General features: G+C 42.0%; 1 protein-coding gene across 1 annotated transcript; it reads left to right on the top strand.

The window, feature by feature from the left end:
- Positions 1-597: 597 nt before the first annotated feature.
- On the top strand, positions 598-12,371 carry LOC140676169 (dynein axonemal heavy chain 7). The gene has a single exon (XM_072910951.1). It carries the CDS (start codon positions 605-607, stop codon positions 12,254-12,256), a length of 11,652 nt encoding a protein of 3,883 aa, XP_072767052.1. The 5' UTR covers positions 598-604; the 3' UTR covers positions 12,257-12,371.
- The last annotated feature ends 225 nt before the right edge of the window (positions 12,372-12,596 follow it).

Raw genomic sequence — 12,596 nt, 5'->3', positions numbered from 1 at the left:
TATTAGAGTGTAGTTAGTAATTATTAATTATATATTTAATTATTTATGACTATTTTTGATATAGTATCATATGTTTATATAATTATATTATTGTTATATACATAACATAAATTTCATTTTTTAGAATTATATATATTTAATTATTTATAACTATTATTTTGATTGTAGTTATATATTTATATAATTATTGTTATATATAAATTTCACTTTTTAGCACATTATTTTTAATATAATATACTATATTTGCATCTTACAATAATTAAATAATTTTAATTCATCTTTATTTTAATCTAAATTTGAATTTCCATGAAAAAGTCAAATCTGAAATTTTGCTGTACAAGTGTTTAACTGTCTGAAAATCGAATTCACTATATTGATAAAACTTTCGCGGTATCCAAGAAACTTAGTTCCATGAGCCGAGTTCTTGAACGCAGAAGAAACTAATCAGTAATAATTCACAACTGTGCTTTAGATACCTTTATTATTAATCTCCGAAATAAATTTATCGAATAATACTTTGTAAAAAAAAATTACGAATAGATTTAAAACACACATGTATAGAATGGCAAACAGTGAATGTAGCAGGATTGCTCATGAGAAAAACATGGAATCTATTTCCGTAATATCTAACTACTCATCGTCAAATTCCAATCTAAAACAAATCAGATTGGAAGATTACATAAAGGATATCTACATCTCCGAATTTTCTACAGAATGGGAGGGAAATATATTGAAATTGATACCTCGCAAAGACAGACGAATACATTCCTCTTTCATAAGTTCGGTATTAGACGAAGTAAAAGAAATATATTTTGAAGACATGAAAGACTTTGTTCTGAGGACTATATTATCCTGCAAAATGTACAAGAGAAGGCACATCCCTTGTGAAAAATGCGACGTTCCCGCTGGTTCGAAGTGGAGCATCACCGAAAAAGATACGACGTATGATCGGACAATATTTTTAAAACATCGTAGTCTGTTGGCCGAAAGATATTTCCTCTCGCATCCGATAATCAGACACGTTATAAATACGGCGCATCGTATTCTGCCTACGGTAATTTGCGACTTTGAACGTTATCGTGAATTTGGAACGTTAACGTTGCACAGTTTTCGAGACATTATCCTTAAGGACGTTAAAAGAGGTACTTTAGTGATAGCTAATCAATTTTACACCGAAACGTTTGAAGCCGTGCAAAAATCAAAGCAACTAAAGAGCATCTCCGCGAAACGTCTACCTCGATTTATGCGATGTCTCACTAATATATTTGTTCAGCAGATTCTCAATGCGATGATGAGATCGATCGATCACATAATAGGTGTTATGAAAGACGGTCGTTTCTGTCCGCAAATTGAATTTCAGCTGGTATGCGAAGGCGATCGGCTTGTGACTAAACCGGAGGTAGAGGAGGTATTTTCGACGTATCATAATATCATCAGCAGCATCACGAATATCGCGCAAGATCTGATGCCTCTGGAAGAATGGTTGGACATGAAAGCGAAGGAAAAGTACATAAAGATCGCACCTGCCGACTGGTTCATCGAGAGATCACATCGTAGTCTGGAGGAGATATTGGACGCTCTGTTTCGACCTGTCAACGAGCACGTGGCGTTTGTTTCTACAGAATTCGGTGACGTATGTACGTCAAGCGTCGAAAGTCGGATATCGTCCTTAACTTCCGAACGACCGGATTTCGATGCGTATCTCGCGCATATATACAAGTACAACGAGTATCTGAGCAAAGCGAATTGTATGCTCTCTAATTTGTATTATAGCGTAGGAAAGTTGGAGCAAAGCAGTGCCAAGGAATCTCTGAGACATATCTGCCACGACGTTATAAACGTCCTCACGATGGAGCTTGTCGAGTATCATCGAGATTTCAATCGTTCGATCTGTTCCAGCTTCGAGGACCTAAAGTCTACGGCGCTGGATATTCCTAGGGATGCAAACTCTCTGATAGAATTGAGCGAATACATGTCGCAAGCTTCGAAAGTATTAATGAAGGAGCAGGAACGGAAGATACGACGGTCGATTTATATGCTGAGCAAACTGATGGAGATTACCGTGTTGACGGACGAGCACGTTGATTTGAACAAGACTACTGTCAACTGGCTGCACGATATCCAGCCAGTATTCACGCAGAATAATACGTTATGCGAAGCGATGAAGAGTGAACTGGAGGAGGATCTTCAACGGCGAATAAACACGTTAAATATGGAAGTTGACGCTATGTTTCCAGAGCTTGTTATCCTCGACGACATGGACGACATAAACAAGATCGGGGAATACGCGGAGCATTACGAGGATTTGATAAAGAAGTACAAACGCATGGATAACAAGATGCAAGTTATTAATTCAGAGGAGAGACTTTTCAAGTTTCCCGAAACGGAGTTTCCGAAAATAACCGAATTAAGAGAGACCATCGTGCCGTTTTATACGCTCATACGTACTGTTTATCAGTGGCAGAGGAACAACTCTGTCTGGCTGAATGGTCCGTTCGAATGCCTGGACGCGTTCGTTATCGAGAAGAAGACTATGAATTACTTAGACGAGATCACAGAGATGAGTAAGACGATGAAGTCGCGCATCAAGATGGACGTGACAGCGAACAGGTCGTATAAATTTTCCGGCATCGCCGACGATCCCGACCCGATGCAACAACCCGCGCCGCTAAAATTGTGCTGGCAGACACTTAACGACATTAACAAGTTTAAGGTTTATCTGCCGCTCGCGACCTGCATGTGCAATCCGGCCCTCTGCGTCCGTCATTGGAAGGAGATGTCGATGATATGTAATTTTGATCTCACACCGAATGCGGGGACAACTCTGAAAAAAATGATCGATATGAATCTGATGGACAATATCGACAAATACGAGGCTATAAGTTTGGGCGCCAACAAGGAGCTTCGTCTTCAGCAAGAACTGGCCGAGATGATTGAAGAATGGGAACCGATATCCTTCGAAATGTCAACCGATGCGGTGTCTGGTGCGGTAACTTTCAAACATATAGATGATATCGAAGCGCTTCTCGGAGAACATCTCATCAAAATCGAAGAAATGAGAGCATCTCATTTCGTCAAGCCGATATTGTCCGACTTGATCGACTTCTTCACTGTTCTCACAAGGATCCAGGAAACTCTTGATCGATGGGCACGCATACAATTCCGCAAACTCCGTCTGCAGCCGATATTCTCTTATCCGGGAATCGAAACGCGTCTAAACCAAGAAACTTTATTGTATTTCGAAGCAATGAAAATTTTACTGGACATTAATAACAGATTTACGGCGAATCCAAGCTTTCGAGAGATCGACAGATCCTCAGATTTACTGCATATTTTAAATGAAATCAACGAAAAATTGGAGAGAGCGAGCAAAGGCGTGAGGGATTATCTAGATGTTAAAAGATTGTCTTTCACGAGATTCTTCTTCCTCGATGATTCAGAAATTCAAAAGATATTGTTCGAGTCGACCGATATGGTAAAACGAAATACATTTGTGAAAAAATGTTTCGCCGGCATAAGACGATTAAAATTTGATAAATTTAACTGTATTCGGGGGATCATCGGGAATTATGGAGAGATTTTACATCTGAATTCTTTCATACCTATCAACACCAAACATGAAGAGGAGTGGTTGATTCAGCTCGAAGGAGAGATGAGAGATGCGGTTCGCGAAAATATTCAACAGTATCATCTTTCGAACGACGGAGATTCGGCTTTCGTTCCTAATGATAATTTTCCAAGCATGACGATTGTTTGTGGTTTGCAACTTTATTGGACCTCCTCGGTGGAGAGGTGTCTCACACCGTTAAATATTTCAATGTTGAACTCTCTGTGCGCCACATATGCCGATTGGACAATTTCTCTAACTAACGAATTAAAAAATAATTTGACGCGACGACGTAGATATCTGCTGATGTCATCGATCATTGTCGTGTTGGCTCACAAAGAAGTTGTTAGGCTGCTCCTGGATAGAAATATCGCTAAGCAAACAGATTTCGAGTGGGTCGCGCAATTGAAATACTATTGCAACGACAAGTTTGTCGAGATATCGGTATTCGATACAACGATTGAATACGGATATGAATATAATTATTGTCGACAGAGTATCGTAAACACACCCTTGACTGATCGATGTTTTCGTTCTATATTACAGGCCTATCGTTATCATTTGTACAGCAGCATCATGGGTCCTACGAGTAGCGGTAAAACGGAGACGATCAGAAGTTTAACGAAAGCTCTCGCAAAGCTATTTTACATCATCAATTGCAACAATAGCATCTCTTACGATTGCGTGACACGGATATTCAAAGGAATGGTTTCCTGCGGTGCGTGGGTTTGCTTCGAAAATTTCGACCGATTAAAACTGGAATTATTATCAGCCATAGCTCAGAATCTTATGCAAATAAAACAGGCAATGTCTTCTAACTCGAAGACGACAAGCTTCGAGGGCTGCGATTTGAACTTGAATGTCTCTGGACACGTATGTGTTAACATTGAGCCGGCACAATCTGGATATATCAATCTGCCAGATAATTTGAAGGTGCTCTTTCGTTCGGTGTCGATGACGACGCCGGATGTCGGTAGAATCGCCGAGATCGAACTCTTCGCCGGGGGATTTTTTCACGCGAAGAAGCTAGCGACGAGGCTAGTCGTCGCTTATAAACTGTTATCCGAACATTTGGGAGAGAAGCGTCATTACAACTTGAGCGTGTCATCACTGAAGACCGTCGTTGCAACCGCGATCGATATGAAACAAAATGTTCCGGACGAAAACGAATACACTTTACTATTACGTTCGATGATAGACATAAATATGCCACAGCTATGTACACCCGATATACCTGTCTTCCAGAGTATCGTGCGCGATGTTTTTCCCGAATCCGATACCTTGCCTCCGTTCGATTGTTTGACGATTTTAAAGGTGCTCGAAAGGGTGTGCGCCAAGAGATTTCTCATATCACACGCGACCTTCAAGTTAAAGGCCATACAGATTATAGAGTTAATGTACGTTCATCGCGGTCTCATACTCATTAGCGATCCTCTGGGTGGCAAGACAGAAATTTTACACGCACTCGCTGAAACATTATTGTTGTTACAAGCTCAAGGAAGCAAGATCGGCGCCGCTGTGAAACTCGAAACGATCATGCCGGGAGTAGTGAACAGCGACGAGCTCTTCGGGTATCTGTGCGGTAAGTCTGATGTTTGGAAGGACGGCCTATGTACCAGCATATTTCGTCGCTTCACGGAAGACACATCGACGGATCGGAAATGGCTGGTATTCGATGGAACCTTGAGCGGTGTGTGGCTAGAAAATTTAAACACCATTCTCGACGAGAGCGAAATGTTGTATCTAACGTGTGGAGAACGTGTTGCCGTGACGGAATCGATGTCCATCATCTTTGAAACGACGAGCATGACCGAAATCTCACCCAGCTTAGTGTCGCGATGCGGAACCATCTATATCGACTCGGACTCTATCGGCTGGAGACCACACATGCTGTCTCATATAGCGAAACATAACATTTACAACGGATATGACAAAGTATTACACGCCCTGTTGGACTGGACGATAAATCCGTGTCTCGATTTTTTGAGAGAGAATGGCGATATATCTATGGGTCGGGAATTACACCTTGTTACGTCGATCTTAAATTTATTCGAGATATTATTAAGAGACGCTTGCGAAGATGTCACAGAGGACATGGGAAGAAGCAGTCACTTTGCCGTATGGGCACAGGTCGCTTTAATTCAAGCTATTGCTTGGGGATTGGGCGGAAACTTGATCGAGGATTCGCAAACACGATTCAACGCTTTTTGCGTGACACTTTGGACTGGCGCAGATACGAGATTTCCGAAACCCGACACAATTAAACACTTGGACGTAACGCTGCCCAGTGAGGGTCTAATTCAAGAAAACTTTTATATCTTCAAGGGTGTCGGAAACTGGAAATATTGGGGAGATTTGCTAAAAAATGAAAAAATCCCCGATATATCCACTTTTAATCAAATTTACGTCCCAAGCATTAATAGTTTAAAGTACAACTATATGTTCTTAAAACACGTTAAATATCGAAAGCCTTTTCTTCTGCACGGCGATGTTGGTGTTGGAAAAAGTAGTATCATGTACGATCTCTTGGACAATAGATTGCCAGATTATTGCCTCTGCAATTTTTTCAGTTTTACTTCCATGCTTACGGTGACTAGAACGCAGAAATTATTGCTCTCGAAGTTAAACAAGATACGACGCGCCGTCTACGGTCCAGGAAAAAATCAGTTCTGCGTGAATTTTGTGGATGATGTGAGTAAAGCCATTACGCAGAGACCAGAAGCACGATCCGTATTTGAATTGTTACGTCAACTTCTCAGTCACGATTACTGCTACGATACAAATAAATTAGGTAAAGTATTCATACAGGATATTATGTTTACCCTTGCGATTACAGGAAAGATCGATGAAGATGTACCCCCTCGATTTTTGAGACACTTCAATACTTATGCGATTCTTGCACCTACAACGGATAATATATTTAGGATATATTTCAACGTACTGTCTGTTAACTTGAAGAAGAATCTGTTCGCAGCAGACGTCACGGCAAGTGTAACTAGTATAGTAAACGCAACGATTGACGTTTACAAGTCGGTGATAAAAACATTGCGGCCTGTGCCCAACAAAATGCACTACTGCTTTGATATGCGAGATATATCCAGAGTGATTAATGGATGCAGCTTGATCCAGAAGGAATCGGTGGAGACGAAGATAACGTTTATACGATTGTGGGTACACGAAATCTTACGCGTGTTCAACGATCGCATGCTGGACGAGAGCGACAAGGAGTGGCTCTTCCTAAAGATCCGTGACACGGTGAAGAGCAATTTTAAAGACTCGTACGAAGTCGCTTTCGATTATTTGCCGAAATACGAGAACAATCAAATTAACAAGGACAGCTTCGACGATCTCATGTTTGGAAATTTTATGGACACGGAGAAGGGCGGCAAGTGCAAGCGATACGAGGAGATGACGTCGATGGAAGCTTTGAAAAACAGAGTTGTCGCTTATCTGAAGGAATACAACGCAAATTTCAAAAGGAAAATGAACGTCGTCGTTTGTCGTTACATGTTGCAGTCTCTGATCAAGATTTCCAGAATTCTGAGCATTCCAGGCGGAAACGTGTTAGCGATATCTACTGTAGGTTCCGGCAGAAAGTCCACGACGGCGCTCGCTGCCTTCATGCAACAGCAGAGTTTGTTTGAAACCACCGCTGAGTCCTATTACGACCTTAACGCGTGGAGGGACGGTTTGAGAAGAGTCCTGCAAGAATGCGGGGCGTTGCGGAAGGACGTTACGTACTTTATGAACGAGAGGCAAATAAAAGACACGTTCTTGAGCGACATCAGCTGTTTGCTGAGCACTGGAGAGTTGCCTGATTTGTTCTCTGCCGAGGACAGACAGCGTATAATCGAGACGACGCGGCTCGACGCTCAGGGTGGTAATCGAAACGCGGAGATCAGCGCACGTTCGGTGATGAGATACTTTATGGAACAATGCAAGAATCGGTTACACTTTGTCCTTTGTTTTAATCCCACTAACGCTGCTTTTAGAACGTATTTATGTTCATATCCTAATTTAGCGAAGCACTGTACGGTGAATTTTTATCAAATTTGGCCCGATCAAGCGCTGCTGGAAATCGCCGTGAAGCGTATGAAATACGTTAACGTAAAGGAAGATATTAAAGCTCGTGCGGCAAGAGTTTGCGTGCAGTTTCACAAAAATGCGAGAGAGATGAGTCTGAGATATCACGAGATGTTTGGTAGAATCATTCACGTGACGTCGTCAGCCTTTTTGCATATGCTTGAGCTATATAGACGGCTGATGTCGAAGAAGCAAGAAGAAATTGTAGCGTCGCGAAATAGATACGTAACAGGATTAGAAAAATTAGATTTGGCGGCCGAGCAGGTTGAACAGATGAAGGCCACTCTGACGATTCTGAAACCGCAATTGGAACTATCTGCTCGACAGACAGTGATTACTATGAAGGAAGTAGAGAACGAGAACGTGACCGTGGAGCGAGCTACGATTCTCGTAAAGCAGGAGGAAGAAATAGCAAATAGGAAGGCGGAAATTGCAGGCGTTCTCAAGACCGAATGCGAGGCCGAGCTCGCCGTCGCTATACCAATTCTAGAAGACGCGGTTATCGCATTGAACACATTAAAGCCGACAGACATCACGCTGGTGAAAGCGATGAAGAATCCACCAGACACCATCAAGCTGGTAATGGCTGCCGTATGCGTGATGCTGGGCGTTCCGCCGGATCGTACTATCGATCCCGTCACCGGCAAAAAGTTTACAGACTACTGGGGCCCGAGTAAACGTATTCTGGGTGACATGAACTTTTTGCAGAACCTGAAAGATTATGACAAGGACAATATAGCGCCTGCGGTGATGCAGGTCATCAAGAAGACATACATGACGGACAGCAGCTTCACGCCTCATATAGTCGCCAAGGCTTCCAGCGCCGCCGAGGGCCTCTGCAAATGGGTTCGCGCCATGGTGTCGTACGACGAGGTAGCGAAGGTGGTCGCGCCGAAGAAAAAGAAACTAGTGGAAGCACAGACAGAGTGTGACGAGGCCGAAGCGTTCCTGAACGAGAAACGCCAAACGCTGGCTGCTTTGAATGCGAAACTGGCGGCACTTAATGATAGTCTGCGGCAAACGTTGCAGAAGAAATTGAACTTGGAGACAGAAGTGGCGACCTGCACCGCCAAATTGGTGAAAGCAGAGAAACTGATCACCAGTTTGGGTGGCGAGAAGAGTCGTTGGATGGAGTGCGCTCATGATTTACAGATGAATTATGACAGCCTCGTGGGCGACATGTTACTATCGTGCGGAATAATAGCTTATATGGCATCTTACAACACCTCGTTTCGAGACGAGATGTTGACGAAATGGAAGAAATTTATGGAGACTTGCGAGATACCCTATACTAAAACATATGACTTTGTAAGCGTGCTCGGTGTGGAAATTGAAATAAATTATTGGCAACTTTGCGGGCTATCTAAAAATCGCTTCGCCATAGAGAATGCCATCATTTTGAAGAATTCAGAGCAGTGGTGCCTCTTCATCGATTCGCAGAACCAGATAAATCAGTGGATCAAAAAAATCGAAAAGAAAAATGATTTGGATGTCGTTAAACTGACGGATTCCGATTACATGTCAGTCATCGAGCGAAACATCGAAACCGGCGTGCCGGTTCTGTTGGAGAATGTCGGGGAGCGACTGGAAATCGCTCCCCGACTGGAACCGATACTGTTAAAAAATATTTACAAGACTGAAGAAGCTTGGTGTATCGATATTGGTGCGAAATCTCTCAAGTATTCGGAAAACTTTCGACTTTATATCACCACAAGACTGTCGAATCCAGATTATCCCGCCGATGTTTTCAGCAAACTCACCGTAATCGATTTCTCGATGCTAGACGGAACTCTTCGGGATAAGCTTCTAGACATCGTCGTCGCAAAGGAGAGACCGGAGCTTCAAGAGAAATTTGAATCGCTCCGTATTCAGGATGCCGCTAACAAGAAAGTTCTTCAACAACAGGAGGATAACATTCTGAGCACTCTCTCGTCGACCACCACGAATATCCTAGAGGACGAAAGCGCGATACAGATTTTGGATTCCTCCAAGACCCTCACTGTGAATATCATGAAGAGGCAGGAGGCAGCTAAATTAATGACGGAGAATATTAACAAGTTCCGAAATGCATATTTACAATTGGTCGATCATTGCGCAGGTTTATTCTATACGTTAACTACCCTGTCAAACTTAAATCACATGTATCGTTTTTCGTTCTCGTGGTTTATTCAACTGTACGTTACCTCGATCGAGATGTCAAACAGAAGCATCGTTCTCGAAAAACGACTGCAGTTTCTCAAATCTTCGTTTACGAGAAATCTCCATTCCAGCGTCTGCAGATCGCTGTTCGAGAAACATAAACTCCTGTATTCGTTTTTATTGTGCGTGAAAATTTTGATGGATGCTCGACAGACTACGCAAGAGGAAGTCGAATTTTTTGTCTCTTCGCACGCGGTTCGCAATTGTGATGCAGTTCCGATGGAATCGCCACCGGAGTGGTTATCGCCGGATAAATGGAGACAAATTTGCAAATTAAACGACACGGTAGCCGAATTAAGCGAACTGGCAAGTGACTTTCGTTCAAACAGCGCGGCTTGGCAGAAATATTGCAACGCGATACCTTTTCGAAGCCATCTGATGCCGAGACCGTGGGCCGACAGGATGACACAGTTTCAAAGGCTGATGCTTGTCAAAATCGTCAGACGCGACAAGATTGTCGTGGAAATAATGCAACTGATAGAAGACAGCATGCTGGAGGACGTGTTCAATTCATATCCTCATCGTCAGATTTCGGAATCGTTCGCAGAATCAAACTGTCTCACGCCCATTATATTTATCCTGCCCAGCTATACTTCATCCCTGTCGCTCGTTTCCACATACGCAAGTGCCAGAGGATATACCTCGAAATTCGTTTCCTTGTCGATGGGCGATGGGCCGCGGCAAAATACCGCTGATGTTCTCGTGGAAGAGGCGCGGAAAGAAGGGGGATGGATATTTTTGCAAAACTGTCACCACGCCGTTTCGTGGACCCCGCGACTCGAGCAAATCTGCGAGAACCTGAATCTATCCGGTACGTCCTTGGATTTCCGTCTGTGGCTCTCCAGCTCTTCCATCTCGGACTTTCCCATCAGCGTCCTGCAAAACAGCTTGAAGATCGCGTACGACTATCCGCTTCGACTGAAACAGAGCTTGCTAAGAGCATATCGATCGGAGCCCGTAAACAGTAAGGAATTCTTCGAAGGGTGTCCCGGAAGGGACAAGGAATTCTCCAAACTCCTGTACGGACTTTGCTTCTTCCACGGAATCGTCCGAGAGAGAAGACACTTCGGGCCGCAAGGATGGAACGTGCCGTACAATTTTCATCACGCCGACTTTGAAATATCCGTTAGACAGTTGCAGAATTTAATCAACCAGACGGAGAATAATAATATTCCGTTCGACACGTTACTCTATCTTATCGGAGAATGTAATTATGGCGGGAAGATCGTAGATAGTTTCGATCAAAGGTGTTTAGGATATTTATTGGATTGCTTCTGCAATACTCATGTTATCAACGACAGCGAATACTCATTCTCCAATTGTATAGAACAATCGGTACCTCAAAGATGCGAATATCGCGATATCATTAAACACATCAACGATATGCAGCTGGACGCATCACCGGAAGCTTTCGCTTCTGACGAAAATGCTCTTATTATAAAAGACAATGCTATCGCCAGAGAATTCTTAGAATCGATATCTTATCTAGATCAAATCGGATCATCCAACTACGAGATTGTAGCACAAGATCAAGTATTGCGAACAATTGACGAAATCAACAGCAAATTGCCTTCTTTGTTTAATGTCAACGAGATATGTAACAGATACCCTCTTAGCTCGCGTGAACCATTAAACGCGATTCTCATCCACGAAGCCGAATTAATTAACAAAGTTTTAATTGTGATTGCAGACTCCCTGAATAATTTAAAGCTAGCGTTAAACGGTGAGATTATCTTAACCGATTCCTTAGAAGCTTTGTCTGTAGAAATATATCATAACAAAGTTCCACGCGATTGGAGGCTGATCAGTATGGATATCGTAACTAATTACTTGCCAAATTATATCAAACTACTTTTGAAACGTGTAAACTTTGTAGAAAATTGGCGGGATACCGATCTGCCTCGTATTATCTATTTCGATGCGTTATCTTGCTGCAAAAGATTTTTATCCGCGATTCTCCTCTTATTCTCACGACGTCGCGATGTACCCATCGAACAGATTAAATTAGATCTTCGAATAACAAATGATGATTCTACGGGCGATGACGAAGATACATATTACATTCATGGTTTAAGCTTATCAGGCGCTCGATGGGATACGCAGAGACAGATATTAATCGAAAGTTTGACAAATATATTCTGGTACGACATGCCACCGATACGTCTTACATTTAGTGTAGTGAAAAGAGCTGTTGATAATACTTATGAATGTCCTATATATATCTCACCGACAATCGGCTGCAACGGAATAGACATCGATATGAATAAGATGAGAGATTATATTGCGAGCGTATCTTTACAAACTGACAAGTCATACGTGCATTGGGTGAAACGTGGCACAGCATTGTTCTGTCAAGTTGATGAATAATTTTTAAGGATACCTCTCTACCCGTACAGCACAGATCATTGCAATTAAATTGCAGCAACGAAACATTACAAAAACATTGCAGAGATATAAATCTACAAAATATTAGCACAGTTGTTGCAACATATAACATAAATAATTCGGAAACATTTCAAAATCAAAATTTTATAATTATATTTTTTTTTTTTTAGGGTAAAACGTATAGAAAACATATAATAAAATATGAAAAGGTTGAACTTAAAATAAATGTTTGCAATAATATTTATCTAAGAAATATTATATTATAAATTTGCATAGGTATGTTTGTTTGTTTTTATTCGCTTTGTCGTTTCAATAAAATAAA

Source organism: Anoplolepis gracilipes, chromosome 2 (assembly GCF_047496725.1).
Source record: "Anoplolepis gracilipes chromosome 2, ASM4749672v1, whole genome shotgun sequence".
NCBI lineage: Eukaryota > Metazoa > Arthropoda > Insecta > Hymenoptera > Formicidae > Anoplolepis > Anoplolepis gracilipes.
Note: the sequence above shows the minus strand (reverse complement) of the source record. Positions and strands in the feature narration are given on the sequence as shown.